This window comes from Melospiza georgiana, chromosome 1, assembly GCF_028018845.1.
Source record: "Melospiza georgiana isolate bMelGeo1 chromosome 1, bMelGeo1.pri, whole genome shotgun sequence".
Lineage (NCBI taxonomy): Eukaryota > Metazoa > Chordata > Aves > Passeriformes > Passerellidae > Melospiza > Melospiza georgiana.
Genome location: NC_080430.1, coordinates 121,460,250 through 121,481,051, shown reverse-complemented (window position 1 = coordinate 121,481,051; position 20,802 = coordinate 121,460,250). Strand labels below are relative to the sequence as shown.

Here is a 20,802-nt window from a genome sequence, read left to right as displayed (position 1 = left end):
ACCAAACCAAAAATACTGCTATCAAATTAAGATAATCCTTTTTATCCTGTAGTCAAATATTAAGATTATAGAGACTACGTGGTGAGGTTATCTCCTTCCCTTTGTATTTCCTTGGTCCTGTAGGCTACTACAGTGATATCAATAAAACCATGTGCAAAATCAGTTATTTGTTTAGATGTTATGAAAATATAGTTTGACTTCCTTTTTTTAAATCTGCATTTCATTTAAATTGTAACCTTGTGGGAAGAGGGTCCCCTTTTTTTTACTCAATATATGTTCATTGACTGCCAGTACAGTGATGTTTCTGTCCAAGTCTGAGTATGTGAAATAACAGGTCACAGCTCAAAAAACTCAGGCAATAAATCTCACTTTGTATTTTCCCTTTTCTCACTTTACTCCTATATCACAAACCTTCCCTGGAGTAATAGTTGGAGAGAAAAACATGTTTTAGAAAAATATGTTAGAAACTAGAGTCCTTTGCATTGTTAGTCACAACTAATAAAGATCTTCTCTTTATCAGCTTTACTAGCATTGTGTCATGGAGACACAGAACAGTCTCCCTGAGAAGTGAACAAATGCAATTTGGCAGATGAGGTTCTGGGTTTTGTCCCAGCACATGTTTAGCAAACTTGCAGTTGAATCTTGTTAACGGAGGGAGCGCGTTTTTGTAATTGAAAGAATTGTTCAGGAAGTGCTGTCATTTGGGGCTGGTTTCTGTTCGTGTGACTGGTGTCCTTGGCAGCTCAGGTGCAGCAGTGTTGCAAGTTGGCAGTATCTGCGCTGCTGAAACAAGCAGAGCAGCTCTTTCTCAGACATCCCATGTTTCTACAGCAGCTGCTGCAATGAGACTAGGCAGCTTTTCCCACAGATCAGCTCATGAGCAGGATGTACTAGCTTTGGTGCAATTTCCCTAAGAACCTGCTCTTAGTGGCTGCTGCAGGTAAATCTGTGATGTGCTGTGCTGTAATTCAGGGATAAATGCTTTGTTTTCCTTTGTGGAGAGTAGGCAGCCTTCCAGTGCCAGAAGTCAGGATTAGTAGAGTGCTTTGCTTCAGCTTACTTTCAGAAAAATGCATACCCTCAAGAAAAAGTGATTCCTTCCTGAAATAAGTGTTCAAGAAATCTGTTGTAGTGTGTGCTGTGTGGTTGATCCCATATGATGAAAATGGGGTTACACAGACACATGTTAGTAGAGGTTTCATGTCCCCAGCACTGAAACTCCTTCATTTGTTTCCCACCACTGAGTGAGTGAAGAATGAAGGTAATGAAGATTAAAGCATGAGCCTCTTACAACTGTCTGATAGTGAACTTCTGGTAATGCAGTTAATAGATGATTTTGTATGCAAACCTCTCTGCAAGGTATTTGCTCTAAGCAACAAAAAGAATTCCCCAAATAAGCCTTACAGTGATAAGCTGAGGACAAAAGGTGGTGAAAACTGGAGAGACAGAGCTTGCAGTAACTTCTTATTAATTTGAGCATATTTGTTTTGCGTATCTGTGAACTTGAGTCATCTTCCAGGACAAACAAAAAAATGCGCCTGAGATTGAATTATCACAGTGGTCTCAGTTCAGTTTCCCATTTCATGCTTCTCATTTCTTGCATGCCTGATTTCTTTCACCATTTTTTTAAGCTGATTTCCTAACCTCTGTGTCATGGTAATGTTCAGTGCAGCTGAAGTGAGTTAGCTATGCTAGCAGAGTAAGATGGGGAGTCGGTTCTCCTGCCTGTGGAACAGCCCTACTCATCTGTTCCTGAGAAGGGTTTCAGGTGGTGGAGGGATAAGAGATCAGAAGAATTTGTGCTGCAGGGTGAGAGAGGGTGGAGATTGGAACAAGAGCTGTGCCTTTCCTGGCAGTCTGGGCTGTCCCTGGTCCTGTGCAGTGTGGCAAAGCCCTGTTGTCAACAGGAGCACGGTACCAGGGTCTCCCAGGCAGGTTGTGGAGTCTCTTCTTATGCTGAGTATTCAGGCATCTGGGGCATCCAGCTCAGCAGGCTGACTAGGATTTCATGAAACTCCAAAAATGCTGCCTCTTCTGTTGGTGTGAAAAGCTTTTGTCACTGTGCTGCTGAAATTTGTATGTTCCCAAGGAATGTTTTGATGATTTGGTGTTTTTTTTCCATTGGGGAAAAAGTTCTGTTGAGACATTACTGGAAAAAGCTGCCCATTGCTATATGATGTGTTGCTGCCTACTGCTTGCTGAAATCCAGCAGGATATAATATGACAAATTTCAGCTGATAGCTGAGAAGGTGACAGAACCACTACCAGTCCTGGATATTTGACTTCCTGCTCAAGCTGCAACTTGTTTCTAAAAGTGTACCTTGTTTGTTTATAGAGCAAGAAACAAAACACTCAGAAAGGCTTTGGTTAGCATCCAGCTAGACCATAAATTGTAAAGGAGCTCCAAGAGCTAAATTTGTGAACCTGATTTGTGTGATCAGTAGACAGTCAATAAATATTTGAAAGCTACTTAGTAATATTTAATTGTCTACAGAAGTGCACAGCTGGCAAGACAAGCATATTCAGCAAAAGCAAATAGTGGTGTATAAATACAAGAAAACCAGTCAAGTGGAATGCTCTGAGCACAGTCATGCTGCTGGGTGCCACTAATGACAGGAGGTGAGGTGACACACAGCATGGGTGACAGGGTGACAGTCACTGTGTGCATTATGGCTCCTGAGCCAAGCCTCTGGGCTAGTCAGGGGTAGAAGATGGGACCAGAAGAACATTCCTTGTGGTTCCTGGGGTAGCTGGGGTGCAGTAAGTCAGCTGCTAGTTGTTTATCTTCGCACTGGCCTTGCCCACGCATCACAGACATGAGGAGAAGCCAGCAGCAGCCCTTGTGAGGGCAGCCAGGGCAGTCTGTGAGCATGTGTACAGGATCTTGAGGATGCAGCCACAAACCCAATCCAGATTCCATTCAGCTCCTGCCTGGATGAAATTCCCTGGATATCTGCTGATCTGCTCAAGAGCAGAGGTCCTTGAGATAGTTTTAAACAGCACTGGCCATTGAGCAGTACTGGGAGAAAGAACAAACAAGACAGAGCAGTTAATTCAGTATTGCACTCCAGCGTGGAGTGCTTGTGCATTCCAGTGTAATTCTCAGACATTAGTGTGGCTACCAATTCTCAAGGACTACTGAAGTGAAGTAAGCTACTGTTTGCATTTTGGCCAGAGCTCTCAAAGACCCAAACATAGATTTGTGTAGTTTTAGGGAGCCATGTAGGTGCAGGTATTTAAGCTCTCTTCACTGAAGGGAAAGAAGCATTTGAAATATGCCCAAATCCATTAGGGATTTAGGCTTTGGCCACATTTTGAGGAAGGACAGCAGTCTTCCAGATCTAGAGAACTTCCTGTGAATTTCACATATTTGTTATACTTAAGTCATACAAGCATTGTTTTCTGAACAGCTGTTGGTATGTGGGAAAGATGCCTGTTGGTTCAGAGAGTCCTCACATCTTGTCACTGAATCTTTCACTAGTAATCAACAAGAAATTACTGCAGCTTAGAATAGACATATAAAATAGTGGTGTCTTACTTCATGGAGGAAAAAACAAACAGGGAAAAAACACACCTAGCCAAAAGGATACAAATTTTAAACTTTGGTATTATTTATTTTATTGTGTTTTTAGTTGATGGCAAGGATGATCTGGGTGTTCTATATTGTTTAAGTCATATATATAACTTAGAGTTAACACAGCCTTTATCTAATAATCAACTCTCAGTTCCAGAGTTAATGAATAGGATGTTTGCTCCCTCTGTACAGGAGAATTTGGATATCTGTGTGTGCTCTACTAGCATGTTCTTTTTCCTTTCTTCAGTCCCACTCTTGCCATGGCCCACAGGAATCTGACTGGAAGCTGTAATGTTAACTGTGGATGTAAGATTAATGAGTACGAGCCTGTCTGTGGATCAGATGGAATAACATATTTTAACCCTTGCCTAGCTGGCTGCATGAGTAGTGGAAACCACAGCACAGGGGTAAGTGCTTCACCCACCACCCACACACAACCCCTGAGTAGCTCCTTGGGACCTGTGCAGATCGAAGACTTCTCTGTTCCTGGCTCAAGCATTCCTGCTCTGAGCTTCAGAGAAGTTCTCTGCAGGTGCCTTGTCCATCTCTGAGCCTTTCCATGATTTGAAAGACTGGCAGTGCTGCTCTTGCATGGTGCCAACCCACTTCCTTTAGTTATACACCAATTTGAGGCACAAGTTCATTTGTACTAAGTGAATCCTCCAGCTGAGTCAGTGCAAATGCCACGGGATAGGAAGGGCTGGTGTTTCCTGTGCAGACCCCAAAGACCTTGGTGGCGTTGACCTGCATGCCTGCTGCTCCTGCAGGGCTTGGAGGGGGTGCCTTGGGTCAGTGTCATCCAACTCAGCTCTCTGCCAAAATAGGCAGACATGTCAAACTGTCCTTCTTCAAGCTCAGTCTTACCTTTTAGAGCAGTTTGGGGATTTTCATGACTCCCTCTCTGAACTGAAGGAACTACTTAACTCTTCAGGTAGTTGGGAGTGTTTAAAACTGGTGTTTAAATTTAGTTAGGATTTGTTTGAACTCATTGGTGTTTGTGTCAGCCTCATCATTTTGCCCAAGTAGCTCTTGCACCTGCACCAGTGCACTGATAGGTCTGTGGTTTGCCTGGCTAGGAAAAGACTGCCCCTGTATCCTGCTCTTGTAAAACAGTTCTACCAGTCCCATGGCCTTTTTCTAAACCTCTTCCAGGCTAAATGAAGGTTGCCATCAAAGTCAAGTAACAAGAACTTTAAAGATGTTAATAATCCACTTTCTTTCTTGGACATACATTGCTTGTTACAACCCAACATTCTAGTTATGCTGAACTGGAGAAGGACATCCTGCTGGTAAAACCAAACCATGGAAAATTGGCAGTTTCCAGGACTGGGCACAAGAAGACAGTCAAAAAGTAGAATCTGACTTAAGTATCAACAGAGCATTATGGTCATACTAGTTTCCTTAAAAATGAACTCTTAAATTCTTCTGTTACAGCCTGTCCTTTAAAAAAGGATAATTAACAAAAGACAGAAGTAATGTAAACATTGACTTTCTTAGGCCTTGATTGTGCTTTCCAGAAAGTTTACTTAAAAAGTATCAGTCTCCCAGTTTGCAGTCGTGAACCAGCCTGTGGAGCAGGAGGATGTTAGGTCCAGCACTGTGTTTTCTCAGGTTGCCTGGATAGTGGTCTGAAAAGTCCTGTTCATACATAGATGCTACTGAGAACAGATTAGTTTCCCTTTATTTTTTTTCTTATTTAGATTATCTTGCTGGTTTTTAGTAGAAAATTGTTTTGATCAATTGGAAAAGCCTGCAGTGTGAGCCTGTGGTTAAATTTCAGTGTCTATATAATCTAATTTTTCCTGGACTGAGACAGGCTTGGTCTTTGTTGCATTTCATCTGATATTGAACCAGCACTATTAATTTATTTAGTAGGGAGATATTCTGGGAGTGTGTGCTCTACAGATTGTGAAACATGCTATTGCATCTTATGATTTAAGAAAAGATGCTGTCTGAAGTTTTAACTCAGTAGTTAATGGTGAATAGAATAGAGCTGGCAGTGCTTAGAAAAGGAACTTTTTTTGATTAAATAATCCTTTTTGTATGGTGCTTTTAAAAACAATGTGAGTTAGTGCCACTGTACAACATAAAAAATGTTGCTAACATATAATATTTGGATTTACGTTTATAACATAGAGTGTTTTCAAAATTAACCATTTAAAAGTTTAAACTAAGAGGAAAGGATACCATTGTACAGTTCATACCTATTTTTTATAAATATATATTTATGCATATATCTATTCCTATACTCTTAATACTTCTGTCATGCTATGTCTGTCTCATTTAATACACAGACTTAGTTTCTCTGGTGATGAATAAAGAGTGTGTGATAAAGAGATCTAATTTCTGTAGGATTCCTATTTGGCATTTGCATTTGGGAGCAATAAAGAGTTTAGTGTGAGGTACTGCAGAAAGAAATCTGGTACTCAGGTGATGTTAGAGTAGAGTGCTGTCTTTGGAAACCAGAATCTGTCATTGGCTTTGTTTCTAAGTGATGTTGGGCAAGTCAGTTAAACAGAACTTCTCCCCATTGGTCATTATTCTTGTATTCTTCATGTTCTGGATGATGAACATGAGCAAGAAACAGAAGTGTCACTTGTAGATGGGCTGCCTCAATCTGTATTTGAAGTTTACATTTAGAATATATTTAGTTGGGTATAATGGAAAATGTTCTGAACAAAAGGATTCCAGTTGTCTCAAATTAGTCACCCATGTTTGTGAAATCTTTGATCCATTTCAGTTACTTAATTACAAAATAGAGATAACATCAATACTTCATAACTGTTTTGAAGATAAATGACTCTTTTTTGAAAGAGTTAAGCTGTAATAGTGAGTGTTATAAAAAATCCAAATGAAATATGAGTCCTTTCATCTTTGTAGTGGAATATTCTTAGTCTGAGGAAAAAAAGTACCTGAAGTCACATTTGAAAATAGGAGGTAAAATATTGGATAAATAGATGCATTATTAAGATGTTCAGCTAAATCCCATGAGGAAGAAAGTGTGAGGTTATATGATGGCATAGATGCATATAAAGGTGTACATTAAAAATTAGAAACTGCCATGATTTGAATATGTCTTGATGTCTAAGTGCTCAAATTCACTATCTTAAGATGATTTTGTAATTCTGTGCCTGTGTGGTACAAGGTTTGATAAATGCAAATATTGAAACAGAAAGCTCCTTCCTATAACATTGCATATGTCCTGGCCAGTTTCTTCTGTAGCACTGGAGTATACTGGTCTGCTGCATACCCCTTTGCCATATATCAGATGAAAATAGATGTAACATAAATGTGAAAGAAGGCTGTTTCTGATCTAGCCCTTCCTCCTCTTGTTCAAGTCACAGTCCTGTTTGCTTGTGAAATGCTACTTCTGTTTTCAGTCTCTTCATCTTAATTTCATTCTCTTTGTCCATTCAGGGATCTCTCAGTGAGTCCTCCAGTCTCACTCTTTTAGTCTCTGCTTTCCCTTTATTCTCTGGTTTTGCCTCTGGTCTGATCTATGCCCACATCCAGGTGGAAGGTCCTGAGCTTGAAGCATAAAGTGCAGCTTGCTGCTCTTTGGCCAGATCTGGCCTTCCATTAACATGGTAGAAGACACTGCCTGAATATGAAAGTCAGCAGCTTGCTGAATTTCAGAATATGGCATTTTCACTGCTGCCTGAAGAGCGTTTCCTCACATTTTTTGTAGTACAATGGAAACAATATTTTTCTCCAGCCTCCCTGTCAGAAGTGATTGAATTGTTTTGTCAATATTTCCCAAATATGTTCCAGATTTTTAAAAATAAACTCAGAGAAATAAAGCAATGGAAAAGCAACCTCATCACAGAGAGTCCTGGCCAGCTTTAAAATTACTTGGAGATGTAACTTTGCTTGTGCCTGGGATAATGATGCTCAAGGCAGAAGATTCTCAGCTGAGAAGTACCACAGGACTGTTGTACAATGTCTATTTGCAATGTCTTTCTTACAGATATTTTTCACATGGAAATGTTCTTTCTTGCCCTCGCAGGTCAGAAATTACACAGAATGTGCCTGTGTGCAGAGCCGCCAGGTGATCACTCCGCCCACGGTGGGCCAGCGCAGTCAGCTCCGGCTGGTCATTGTCAAAACCTACCTGAACGAGAACGGCTACGCCGTGTCTGGGAAGTGTGACCGAACCTGCAACACACTCATCCCATTCCTCATATTCCTCTTCATTGTAACCCTTATAACAGCCTGTGCCCAGCCATCAGCAGTCATAGTGACGCTCAGGTGAGAACTCCGAGATGTTTCCTAAGTATTTTTGACATGCCCGCTATCACCAGTGCCTGTGAAGCTTGTGTGTCCTTAAAAAGTCAATAGAATCCTTGAGTATCCTTAAAAAGTGAATAGAATCCTTGTAGCCTTAAAAAGTGAAAGGGCTGACGGGGATAGGGTGACTCTTTATTTAGAATATGTAATATGATAATCTGCCTTAGGAAACATGAAGTGTGCAGTAAAGGTGCTATAAAGAGAAAACAAGCAAAACATTGTGGAAGAAAATGATAACTCCTGGAAAATTTTCAACCTTCTTAGAGCAATGGTTTGGATTTTCAGATGCAAATGAAAAAAGTTAGTATTTAAAATTATCCTTTTCTCACATTGAGGAATTTTGCCTTCCAGTTTGCCTTTCAAAGAATCCACAGAATGGTTGTAAGGGTCACTGTTGGAACATTGAAGCCAGGCATTCTGGGCTGGGCACATCAGAATTCCAGCTGCTCAGCCTTACCTCAGCTATAGTGTGCACAGCACCGTTGTGATTCAGAGACTTCTGACTTCATTCCTTCTGTGTCTGGATTTCCCACATGTAAAATAATAGTAATAAAAAAAAATATTGCCCTTGCATTGCAATTAGCAAAGACAAATGAAGACCAATATTGCAGTGAACTTCACAGTAGTGAGGTACATAAGGGACATCTCCAACAGGATTTTGTACTGCTCAGTACAAAAAATGGGGGCCCAGACACATGGGCAGTGACACCTGCTGTCCCAAACCACATACTGTGCTTTGTGCATGTGGCACAGGTTGGTTCTCTAATTTCTCAGGTTCTCGACTTCAAAACTGTTTCACAGCTGCATCCCTTTGACTGCAGACTTTTTGTGTGTTTTATGGTGTATTTCAAATCATTAGAAGCTGTCAATCTTAAGACTTTGAGATTAAGATTTAAAAATATTTCAAAATCAGTAGATAATTTGTGGTTTACTGAAATTGTAGTTGCAGTGTGGAATTTCGTTACTTTGTATTTAGTCTTTGTAAACTTGACATTTTTCCTTTGAAACTACTGGAAGGAATCTTGTATTACTTGAATAGAGAAGGTATTTAAAGAGACTGTTTGGATGTTTGTACTGATACTTTTTTTAAAGTAACTCCAAAGGGCTTATGCTGCACATAGATTTGTTGAATTCAGAAACTGAGTCTAGCCTTCAACAATTTAGTTATCTATGAATTCTAATTTACCTCAAAAATATTAAGAAAAATAAATTAGGACTAATGAAATAATAGAAAATTATCATGACAAGCCATAAACATTTTGTGTGGATTCTCTGAATTTCCTTAATGTGTTTGGATCAAATTCTTCAGGCCTTATACAGGTAAAAAAAGGTCAAAAGACATGACTGAGATTTTGATTAAACAGGTCCAGGAGGGGCTGGCTGTATTTTTTCCTGGCTGTAGGAGTTAATGATAGTAGAAGCTAAAGACAAGAAATTTAGACAAAGATTTTCTGTAGCTGAGAAAAAAAGCCATGAGGTGGAGCCAGAACATAGCAGGATGATGATGGGTTATGACTGTTCCTTCACTGGAGTTTTCTGTTCCCCTGCTAGGTCTGTGGAAGATGGGGAGCGGCCCTTTGCACTAGGAATGCAGTTTGTTTTATTAAGAACTCTTGGTAAGTCCAACAGTAGCTCACCATTTCCATAAACGCCATGTTCAGCTCAAATGCACCATAAAAGTATCAAAATGCCATACATCTGCAACTAATTGCTTGGCTAACTGTATTAGGAACTATAAATTAAAATTAATAACTTCTGAAAAGATTGCATCTGAAAATGTGGTTAATTTACTTTTTTTGGTTATTGACTTTCTAGAACAACATAGTTTCACAAAAAGGTAAATTTTTACTGTTTCAAATTGTAGTTAAAATTTAATAGTTACTAAATATTATTTTATAAGAACTTTTTAGCTTTCAAAACCAGAATTCTGTTCCTTTCAGCAATAACAATAGCTTTTCTAATTTTTAAAATAAGCACTTGTTACTTAATGTCTTAATGTCTTTCTTCTAATATTATTTAATGTCTTTCAAGTGTTTCAAAGCAAAAATGGATAGATGTTAAAAGTCTTTGTTTTTCAAAGCATTCTCTTTCAAGCTCTTGAATATCTAAAATCTTGCCCATAAAGAACACACTCAGGTGTTCAGCTACTATGAAATACATGACTAGAGTAAGCAGGGTCTATTCTAAGAGAACAGGAGAAGCCCATGAAGCTGCATCTTGAAGTTTTGTTTGAGGGAGGATGTTTCAATCTCATTTTAAAGGTGTATTTCTGGAGAATGCAGGAGCATTCATTGGACTGGCTGCATTTTTAGCTGCCTTAGAAGTTAAAGTCTGTTACTTGGGAAGATCTGTTCAAAAGGAAATTTATAATGTTAATGGTCTTAGCCCTTACATCTATCTTCAGAAACATTTTGTGATCTTCAGTGCTTTTTCATCTTAATCTAAAAACAGCACCTTTCCCAGCTCATGGGCAAAGGATGTTCAGCAGGTAATGTTATGGAGGTAATGTGTTTCACCTTCTATCTACCTGAGAACAAAATTGGATTTTTTTGGGGGGAACACGTAGCTCACGAAAGCTGTCTGGGGACAGCAGATTGAAGTACATGTTGTAAGGTGCTGCTGCATTGGCTTCTTTCAATTCTCTCCCATTTGTGATAGGTTTCATATGTGGGGTAAATAGTATTGGTAGGGAGATTGGCTGGCCATTTTCCCATGTTTTACACTTCTTGTGAGAAGAGCAGTGTAGAAGTCTCAAAAATGTTCAACCTACAATCTTTGGCTGGGGCATATAATTTCTTTAGGAGTTTTCCACAATATGCTAACACACATTATTTCTCTTGCTATTTTTGTTTCAGCTTACATTCCCACTCCAATTTATTTTGGGGCTGTTATTGACACCACGTGCATGCTTTGGCAGCAGGATTGCGGCGTACAAGGATCTTGTTGGGAATACGATGTCACCTCGTTTCGTTTTGTCTACTTCGGGTTGGCAGCTGCTCTCAAGTTCGTGGGATTCTTTTTTATTTTCCTGGCCTGGTATTCCCTAAAGTGTAAAGAAGAGCAACTGCTGAGACAGAGTTGGAGGGCTTCACCGGTGAACACTGTGAGTGAGATGGTTGGACAAGCTGGACCCCCACAAAACTATGCACGGACTAGATCCTGCCCTACTTTCAGTTCCCAAGGAGACATGAGTGTGGCACAAGGAGTGAACTGCTTAGCACAGACCTACCCCGGCCCTTTTTCAGAAGCAATAAATTCCTCAAGTGAAAATGCATTGGAAGAAGTCACTGTTGAGATATAGACCCCTGGCTTGGTAATGTAATATTTAGTTTTGTTGGTTGACTTAGTTACGGCGCCTTGTAAAACACCTGTGCCTTCTATTTTTAATCTAAATGTAACATGTGATAAAACCAACAAAGCTTGATGCAAACAACCATAATATGTTCCTGAGGGCTGGATACCTCAAACCAACCCGAGTTCTTATTTCTCTCCTCCCGACAATGGAGTTTTAAAAATTGTGTTTGTAATTATTTCAGATGTGTCCATGCAATGTCCATGCTCTGATCTAATATCATTGTAAAGTTGAGGTGTTATGAACAGCAGAAGTCAGTGGAAGAGTGACAAAAACTCACATTGTTGATGTCTAGACTCAAAAAAATGCTTAAATGTATTGTCAACTTCGTATCTGCAAATTGTATTTTTAAGAGATGAGTAATTACTGTGAGTTCTGCTACAAAGCACAACTGAACTTATTTAAACTATGCAACTTATTTGAATAATTGTATGTGCAGCAAATTAAGTTTAAAGCTTGCTTTTAAAGACATTACTGCAACTGAATTTGAAAGGGGCTATTTTCAGGTGTAATCATTAAATTAAAAAATAACATAACATTTAAAGTACTGTTAATAACATGTCAAGCCATACAAGAGTTATGCATCAGGTAACGTTTGCAAATGTTAAGTTGTAACATCTTTATCCTGTCAAAATGTGCATTAATTTTCACCTGATGGGATGTAGTCATTCTTCACAAAGTATATAGGGTACTGTAATGCTTGAAGTACAAAACTTCAGTATTGGTTTATAGTAACATTAACATGTAAACGTACATTATAGTAACATCAACATGGAATCGTACACACGTACCAGAGCAGATATGTGCATATTTCTGCAATGTTATTTGGGTGGCTGTTACTAGCACCAAATCCTGGAGAAGAAAACAGCTGGGTGTAGCTTGATAGGAAGTTTGGCTGTCCTTCAGAACTGCATGCCAGTCTCGTTCAGCTTCAGTGGGAAAGTCCCCAGGGAGAGCTGGTGGCCTCCTCTGGTGTCTGGGGCCTGGTGGGTCGGTGGCAGCAGAGCTGGGGCTGCAGGAGGGAGCAGAGGAGCCCCTCAGGGGCTGCCAGCAGCCTGCCCACCGTGGTGCCACTCCTGGCACTGCGAGGCACTGAGCACCCTGGCACCCCGGGCAGCTGGGAAGGGAGGCTGGCTCACACCCTCTGGTTTCTGCCACACTTCTGCCTCTGCAGCTGCCCGGGGCTGGGCGGGGTGGTGGGACAGCTCCTGGTTGTGTGGTGTGTCCCACACGTGTCTGCCTTTCCTTTTCTCAGCTTCACTGAAAGCCCCTGTGAAGGCAAAGGGTGAGTTTGTCTCTCCTTTGGCCCTCCGGGTGAAGAGCTAAGAATAGAAATTATCAGCAAGTGTGGACTCACAGGATGTGATGTGGCCTTTGTTTATTCCAAATTACTGTAGTGTGTTCTCTCCCTGGGAGATGCTGAAACTTTCTGATCAAATGTGCTTGGCATTTCATTTCTTGCTCTGGAGGCTCTGCTCGTGAGGTACTAATGATGTCTCAAAGGGCAGAAAATTATGTCAGTTGGACACTGGGAAGTCAAGGCTGTGTTGTGCCCTGCAGGGGAAGTCTTGGAAGTATAGGAAATGAAAAAGCAGTCTTTTAAGAGGACTCAGTGATAGTCTGGTTTGCATTTTGCTGAATAGAGAACTTGTGTGAAAATAAATAGGAAAGAGCAAAGCTTCTGCATATTTTTGAACAGTTATTCCTGATTTAATCTTTCAATTTAGAACATGTATATTGATCAAACATTATATAGAACCAAGTCCTTGAAAATAGAGGCAGTACTCTCCTTGGCATCCATTGAGTTGTCCTGGGAAGAGTAGATTTCCCTCTCTGCCTTTGCCAGCTGCCTTTTGTCATCATCTGGATCTTCTTGACCAGCACATGAGACTACCCATGGGCTGCTTATTTCAGAATGTGTCAGTCCATTTATGTAGTTTGTAACAATTCTTACTCTTCCTGTCTGAAAACTCCAATTCTTCTACCCCAAATATAGAGGAATATTGTTTTGACTTCTTCCTGCTATTCTGTCCATATTAACAGCCTTTTTTGGGTTAAGCCTGAGAATGTCTTTTCCTTTTATGCAGCCACTGGATACAACATGTCCTCAGTTAGTACCCACTTCCTGAGATAATTGGCTTCTACACTTCTTGTCCTGAGAAATAAGTTTCCTTGGCTCCAAGGTGTTTGGTATATATAGATATATATGTATATGTATTTGCTATATGAGATCAGAATAGATGATAAAAATGTTTCCTTTTGCTTCAGTCTCAAATGCTTGTTGCACCAAGAATTTTATACCAGGGTTAAAATTGGCAAAGTAGTATGACAAAGTAATTGCAGCCCAGCCCCCATCCATTTTTATCACTTCCCCATTTTAATCATCACAGGGAGAAGTGAAGAGTGACAATCTTTTCAAATACCTCAGGAACAGAGCATTTAGGGAATTGTAAAAGACTGAAGATTAATCATCTGTCCTGATCTCTTGTATTTCATGCCTGTGTGCTTCAGTTCCATACAAAAACCAAGGAAGAGCAGATTAGGATTGTCAGGAACTAATGGCACTGATGCCAAAGAATGAGAGTGATAAAAGTGACACTTCTGCAGCTGCTGCTGTTTCTGAGCTTTCAAGGGATTTCAGAGCTTGTTGCAATGGAAACCATCTATCCATCTATTTTTTAGGATATCCTGACCCTTCAGCTTCCAAGAACATTCATATTTCCTAAATGGTTGAAAAAGTGAAATGTAGAAAGAAAGATATTAACTTTGGAAATACTGAAAAAGCCTTCTTTACATACTTTCAATTTTAATTTTTAATTGGAAAATAAATTTTAATTTTTCTTTAAGTATTACATGCAAAACAAAATGTAATTCCTTACTTTTCAAACAATATTTTCCTGGTTTTGGATAAAGATAATTTTGGCAATGCAAATAAATTTCTATAAAATCAATTAAGTCAGCGTCCTCTGAAAGAAAGAAAACCCAGACTCTGGCCAGTTTTTGGTTGAGTAATCTGTAACAGTCTAAACCAAGCCAATAAGGGTATGCAGGGGAAACACATTCCCTTCCTAGAAATGTTAATTCCAGCATTGCCATTGACTGGTGTATGGACTGAGACCTGCTGACCAGCACTGTGTTCTGAGCTGGCACTGCTGGAGGAAGCAGCATCTCCAGACACTGAGAGCACCCCTAGCAGTGTTGTGTTTGACACACGGTGCTAAACCAACTTCACAGGAGCTAAAAAAGAACTTTGCCTGTCATCTGGTGAAGGGGCCATGCTGGCTTCCTGCTCTGAGATCCTCTCCCCACAGAACATAAAATTCCATTAGGTTGTAATTTCTGCCACCTTCCCTCTCTGTCCCTGAACACAAAAGGTTTGCTGGCAGTGAATCCAAGGAAAGGTGAAGCAGGTGTCCTGCTCACCCACAGGCAAACCCAGCTCACCTGCCTGCAGCTTACCAGCCACTGATGATGTGGAGCAACATCTGGTGATGGCCAAAGTGCCACCATGCCCTCATAGGGACAGACCAAATCCCTCTTCCACCACTTTGTCCTGATTTGGGGTGAAGAACATGAGAGGAGGAGTACCCAAATACATGGACTTGAGTGAACAGGATAATTGTCCCTGCTTAGCTTCCCATTCACTCTTGTTTCCTCAAAAAGGAGAAAACTTGAGAATGGATGCAGCCATGGCCTTAGGTGCTTATGAATGCAGCAGCCTCAGGAGATAATTTGTAGATCTTTGCAGGGCTGGAGTAATCTGGAGAGTGGGACTGTCCATGTTCCGGTTTTAGTCAAAAACCTCCTGGTTTTGGTCGCCCTTCTTCTCCTTCAGCATACTGGATAAAATACAGTATAATTTGGAACCAATGACATTTTATAGCCTTTCAGTACAGTGTGAGCAGCTGCAAGAACCTTTGAATATTATGGTGCAATTTGTATTTATTCAGAAACTTTCAGTTCTTTGGCCAGCCTGTATATCTTTAAAAGTGCAGGTAGCAACATGCAGTTCTTCAGAACTTACTGTTACGTAAGTGGAGGCACAAGTCTCCTACTAAATACTAGAAATGTACATTTGAAAGGTCCTAAATTAATATATGGGGTTTTTTAGTATTGCTTATTAATTTGTAGTATTAGCTACAAATTCATTATGGCTCTGATCCAGCAGAACATTTAATATGTGGGTAAATTTATATATTTAAGTAATGCACTTGAAAATAATGTACATATGTAAGTATGAGACTGAATCCTGTCTGCATTCAAAAAGAAATTCATTTATCCAAAGAGTATTTCTATGCTGAGCGTTTCCCCCATGGATTCAGTGATAACTGTACCCAGAATAGCACAAAGTAGCACTTGAGCACTCTCCTGTGGCATTCAGGTGTGGCTACTTACATATCCAGCAGTGGAGGAAGGCTGCCATTTTCAAATAGAATTCAAATTCAAAATATTTTGTGGGAATGGTCTAAGATTCATTCTCACTCTTCCTGCCATTCACTTATTTTATGAATTTCTGTCTGAAAACCTGTGTGTTACGTGGGGAGATAGATTAAATAAAGGCATCCTTCTGACCTTAGAGCCAATGAAATTGCTCAGGTAATGACTCAAATTGTGCCCTTTCACAGAATTTGGAGCTAGAGGTTCAGATGACAAATTGTCAGTATCCCACACAAACAGAGCAGAGTGCTGCCTGGTCAGAGGAGCTTCAGAGAGCATTTCTGGGACAGGGATCAGCACCTTCTGCACTGTTCTTGCAGGCTTTCCCCCCAAAATGCCTGAATAATTGCTGCCTTACTACACTTTCCTGTGCATGTGATACCACAGCCCTTCATGGTGTTCTATTGACATAAAACTGATGATAAATAGGTCCAAAGTGTCTTACTGCTGTTTTGGAGCCAGATTCTTGGCCTCACCACTCCAGTGTTGAGGCTGAAGATCTAGGCCATACCTTGTGTTGGAAGTTAACAAGCTGGTGCTTTAGCAAGTGTGTGTCAACTAGGGAATATCAAGCTTGTTTAGCTTTTATACTCTATTCACTGGTTATTACTGCTATTTTTGGAGATCAAAGAGAAAAACTTCCTAAACAAGTTTATCTTTTTCTGTTTTCTCAGTAATGTGTCTTTTGCAGTGGCTTAGGAGATGCCATGCTGCTTGCTTCAGAATCTGGGCTCCCCCAGCTGAAGCCATCCAGCTGTGGTTGCTTTCCAGGGGCTTAAAGCAGCTGGTAACTGAGATTTACCAGGACTGTGACCTGCATTGTCATTGCTTTGGACAGAGTGTTTGCTACTTATAGATTACACCTGTAATCAGCACATTTCAGGTTCTTCACGTACTGGACTTGGTTTTGGGGCGTTTTCATCCCTTCAGAGTACTTACAAAATGGGCAGTCAGCATCATGGTGGTAGATTTATTATTTTGTAGGGAATTAGAGCTTTCTTTTTTTTTTTTTCTTTTAAGATGTTGTTTGACAAATAACAATTCAAAAAGATTGCATGTAAACATTGTCACAGAGTAGAGATGTGGGGCCTTCAGTGTGAGGACAGGATATGGCTGGGTTCATAGGGTTTGTCTCCTTTACACTGCATATCACTAATACATGTTACTGTGTGGCCAAAGGTTTGGAAGCCTACCTGATCCTCAGGAAGGACATTTTTCCTATATTTTCCTCATAATTTATTGCAGAAATTAAGGAGGAAGGTTAACACTACCCATATCCCATGGCCATATTCATTGCAATTAACTGCAGTTAATAATTTTAGGAGTCACTCCTCCAGTCCTTCAGCTCAGCTATCTTTTTTTGTTAATACAGCCTGTTAAACACAGATGTAGCTCTGCAGTTTCAAACTATCTCCAAAGTTTTCTTGACTTCAAGTGTTACAGAATAGATGCTTATTTATCCAGGTTCTGTTCTGCTTTTCTAATTATTGCATAATCCATTGTGTGTATTGTATTTTTTTTCCAATCTCAAACCAGTTGTCACAATGTTATCCTGTAACAGTGTTTTGTTCATTATATAGAATAGGTGAAAAGCTGTGGAATTCATGAAGGGCTACAAAAAGCATCCAAAATGTTGTTCACCTTGAGGAAGGGTGAGACAGCTTAATAATCTCTGGACAAAAGACTAAACAACACTGTGGTGCTAATAGGTACTGAAGTATTTTATGATGTATTCACTATGACTTAAATGACATACTCAAGGCATGTCAGTGATGCAACTGTGTGTGTTTTGTTCCTGAAGTCTGAACTGCTCCAACAAAGACAGTGTTTGTAATTCCTGGTGGGCCACTTCCTGTCTAGCTCTTCTGTGGGTAAGCAATTTCAGGAGTCTGTGTAGGATTTGGCCCAGCACTATTAGGTAAAGTAAAAGCTACACAGAGCACAGAAGTCTCATGTAGAATGTATTCAGCCTGCTGTAACGTTACTTTATTTAGTTGCTTTGCTTGAGCAGGGGCTAAAAATAAATTCTGTAGTAATGATAAGAAACACTGGGCTAAATTCTGGAACCACTTACCCGAGCAATATTAGTAAGTGTTTGAATTAAAATGAGGATTGAAATCTGAAAAATTAATGTTCTTTCATGGAATACCAGAAAGAGAGGGGTAGAATAAGAGCAAATTCTATCTGTAGGAATGGAAAAAGGCCAAATCTGGTTGACTTGAAAGTGAGCTATGATTTACAAAATGGGGGTTTGGTTTTAAAATCTTGAAGACAAAATTTCCATTTTGAATTCTAAAACCATAACTTTTTTGTCTTACTGTGCCTGAGCTGCTCATGCAGGGCAGGTGTCTGTATTCCAAATAGCACTGAAAGCACTAATAGCACTAATCACACTTCTGACCGACAGGCCAGAAAATTTGCCTCTGTAGCAAACTCCATATTTGAAAACCTGGAGGGAAATTTCCAAACAAAACAAACAAATATGTACAAAATGATCCAAAGCTGAGTTTTAGTAAAAAAAAAGAAGAAAATTTTGTGTCAGTGAGATCCACATTGAGTGGAGGCTTTTCTGAAGGAAGAGCTGCTCTTTTCACCAGCCGAGCACACGGGAGCTTGGCCCCTGGCTGCAGTGCATACCTCTACCAAAAGATTTGTGCAGAACAGCAACAGTCTGGGGAGTATTGTAGGAGCATGGAGTGGGCACACTGCCTGTAACTGTTTAGTTTTTAAAAAACTCATTATTAAGCAAATGTGTAGAGTATTAAGGAAATTTGTAGAGTATGTCTGATGGTATGAGTGTGTGGGTGCTGTGCTGTGGTAAAAAGAGAATTGGTTTATGCTGGGTATTTTTGCATACTTTAGGCTCCTGTATGTTTGGTTTTTTTAAATTTATATTTATTTCTCATCAGAGCTTAGAGTAATTTTAAAGTTATATAACCCATGATTTAATGAAACCTGCTGTCAGCATCTGTTGTAAACATGTGTTTACAAAACAAACTCTTGAATACTTGATACTTGGAAATAAAAAATAGCATATCATGTGTGTTGATTGGGTCCAGATCCTCTCTGATTTTAAAGTAAGACTTGCATGTTTTCATTTCCAATATATATAACCACAAAAAAAAATCATCTTTCAGATCCCCCTGCGCATTACCAGTGTCCAAGCTGTACACCAAGGAAAGTGATGAGATTATATTTGTAGCACATCCCAGGTGCTGTTGCCGGTGTAGGACGGAGCAGGTGCAGCCCCGGCAGTGCTGATGGCACGGGAGAGACGCCGGCTGCAGGAGACAGAGGCGCTTGTGGCGCGGCTCTGCACTGACACCTGCTGCCCCAGCGGCTGCGACACACTGCCGGCACAGGGACACAGGGGATGCTGGCACTGCATCCCCTCAGGCGTGACACATCTCTTCTGGAATTACTCCCTGGCTTCTACCCTATTTACTGCACATCGGTTCTCACTGAAAAATGATGTCAGAGCACGCAAACAGGATTGGGTTTTGCTGAAACTAAAGGAAGAAGTTTTTACAACGTCACATGTAGCCAGGCAGCCATGGCTGCTCAGGGCTCTAGTCCTGGGCAGAGCTTCCTTGGACAAGGCTGTTGTGGCACTTGGGTTCTCAGCTCTGGCTGTTTTACACAGATCCCTTCTGACTGTGCCTGTGTGACTTCAGTGTAGACAGCTGCAGGCATCTCAAGGGATTTTGGCTCAGAGAGTGGAGGTGGTCAGTGCTCAGACCTGCACTCTAAAATTCCTTCTCTCAACTGTCACAAAAGCCTACAGGTGGCTGAACTCCAGAATAATGCTCTGATCCAAATGCTTGTTTGTTTGTTTGTTTTTTGCAAAGCTGCTAGAGTGCATTTACCTCAGCAACACCAGGATTCACCTACTGATAACAGCTCTAAGTCAGTCCCTGCCCATGGTGGGGATGGGAACCAGATGATTTTTAAGGCTGCTTCTGACCCAAGCCACTCTGTGATTCTATATCTAGTTCTGGAACTGAAGCACTACACATTTTTGCTCTTCTGCAGTGCTCTCAGTTGCTAGGGGGTCTCAGAAAGTGCCTCACACTGTCCAAGGATGTGAGAGCAATACTGGCTGCCTTATCTTAAATTCCAGAGGGAACTTTTTGCATAACATTGCTACTTCCCAAAGATGTGCCAGTTTTAAAGTTCTTCTGTCCATCTCCAGGAGCCCTTCAGAAAGTCATGCATTATGTACTGCCTTTCTGAATACAGAGACACATCTCTACTGCTCTGCAGATCACAAAAAGCTAGGAAGGTCATCTTGGCCTTTCTCCATGTGAGGAGCAGTGCCAGATGTAGGCACTTGCTTCATTCCTGAGCCTGAAACCACCTGTAAAATCTTCCTGACAGTCACACCCTGTACTGCTCATGGACTTGACTGCCTCAGCTATGGGAAAAGAAGTACTGTGCAGAAAGAAACACAAAACAAATTGGAACAGGAACACACTGCCTAGACTGTGTACCTAGAGATATGACAGATTTTGGCCTCTTTGGTTTAGCTTACAGCTTCCAAGACAGCAAGGATCAGGGCTAGTTGCTGTCTGCATCTCTTGCCTACAGAATGATTGTCCTTCATACTTTCTTTCCTCCATACTCCTGTAAGAGACCTGTAAAAAGGGCTCCCACCTGGTTTAGAAGGTAGGGCACTGTTTAGCTGATAATTCAGATGACTGATTACTGTCCTACAAGAAAGAAGGGAGACAACTTTCAAACTAAAGAGATGTCCTTTCTGCCATTTCCTCAATGAGTACTTTAAGCATTCAGGTAAGGAGGAAGGGCAAGTGGGGTGAATCCATGGTTCACTCTGTTGCACCATTCCCTTCTCTATCTCTGCCCCAGCATTAAGAGACAAAGCACCTTGCATGGAAAGAACTGAACTTTCAAAGAATGTAGGGCACACTGTTGGTGGTGGATAATTCCCTGCACAAAGGTACAAGAGGTGGTTGTGTGGGACCTCGCTTCAATTTGCCTTTGTCCTTCAAGTCCTCCCAAACTCAACCTGTTACCTGTTGCTTTTAATGTGGATGGATGCTTAAAACTGAGACTGTTGACATATTTTTGAAATAAACCTTATTCAGGAGGAAAACTGGATCATGTGGACTTCTCTGAAGCAGGTAAAGTAAAA

General features: G+C 40.6%; 1 protein-coding gene across 1 annotated transcript in view; it reads left to right on the top strand.

Annotated features, from left to right (window-relative positions):
• The window catches only part of SLCO5A1 (solute carrier organic anion transporter family member 5A1), a 67,317-nt gene extending 53,918 nt beyond the window's left edge, over window positions 1-13,399 (top strand). The window contains exons 6-9 of the mRNA XM_058029435.1: window positions 3,822-3,981; window positions 7,581-7,822; window positions 9,413-9,477; window positions 10,717-13,399. Of these exons, the coding sequence (XP_057885418.1) occupies window positions 3,822-3,981; window positions 7,581-7,822; window positions 9,413-9,477; window positions 10,717-11,162 (913 nt within the window). The 3' untranslated portion in view covers window positions 11,163-13,399. The remainder of the gene's footprint in view (window positions 1-3,821; window positions 3,982-7,580; window positions 7,823-9,412; window positions 9,478-10,716) is intronic.
• Window positions 13,400-20,802: the final 7,403 nt, after the last annotated feature.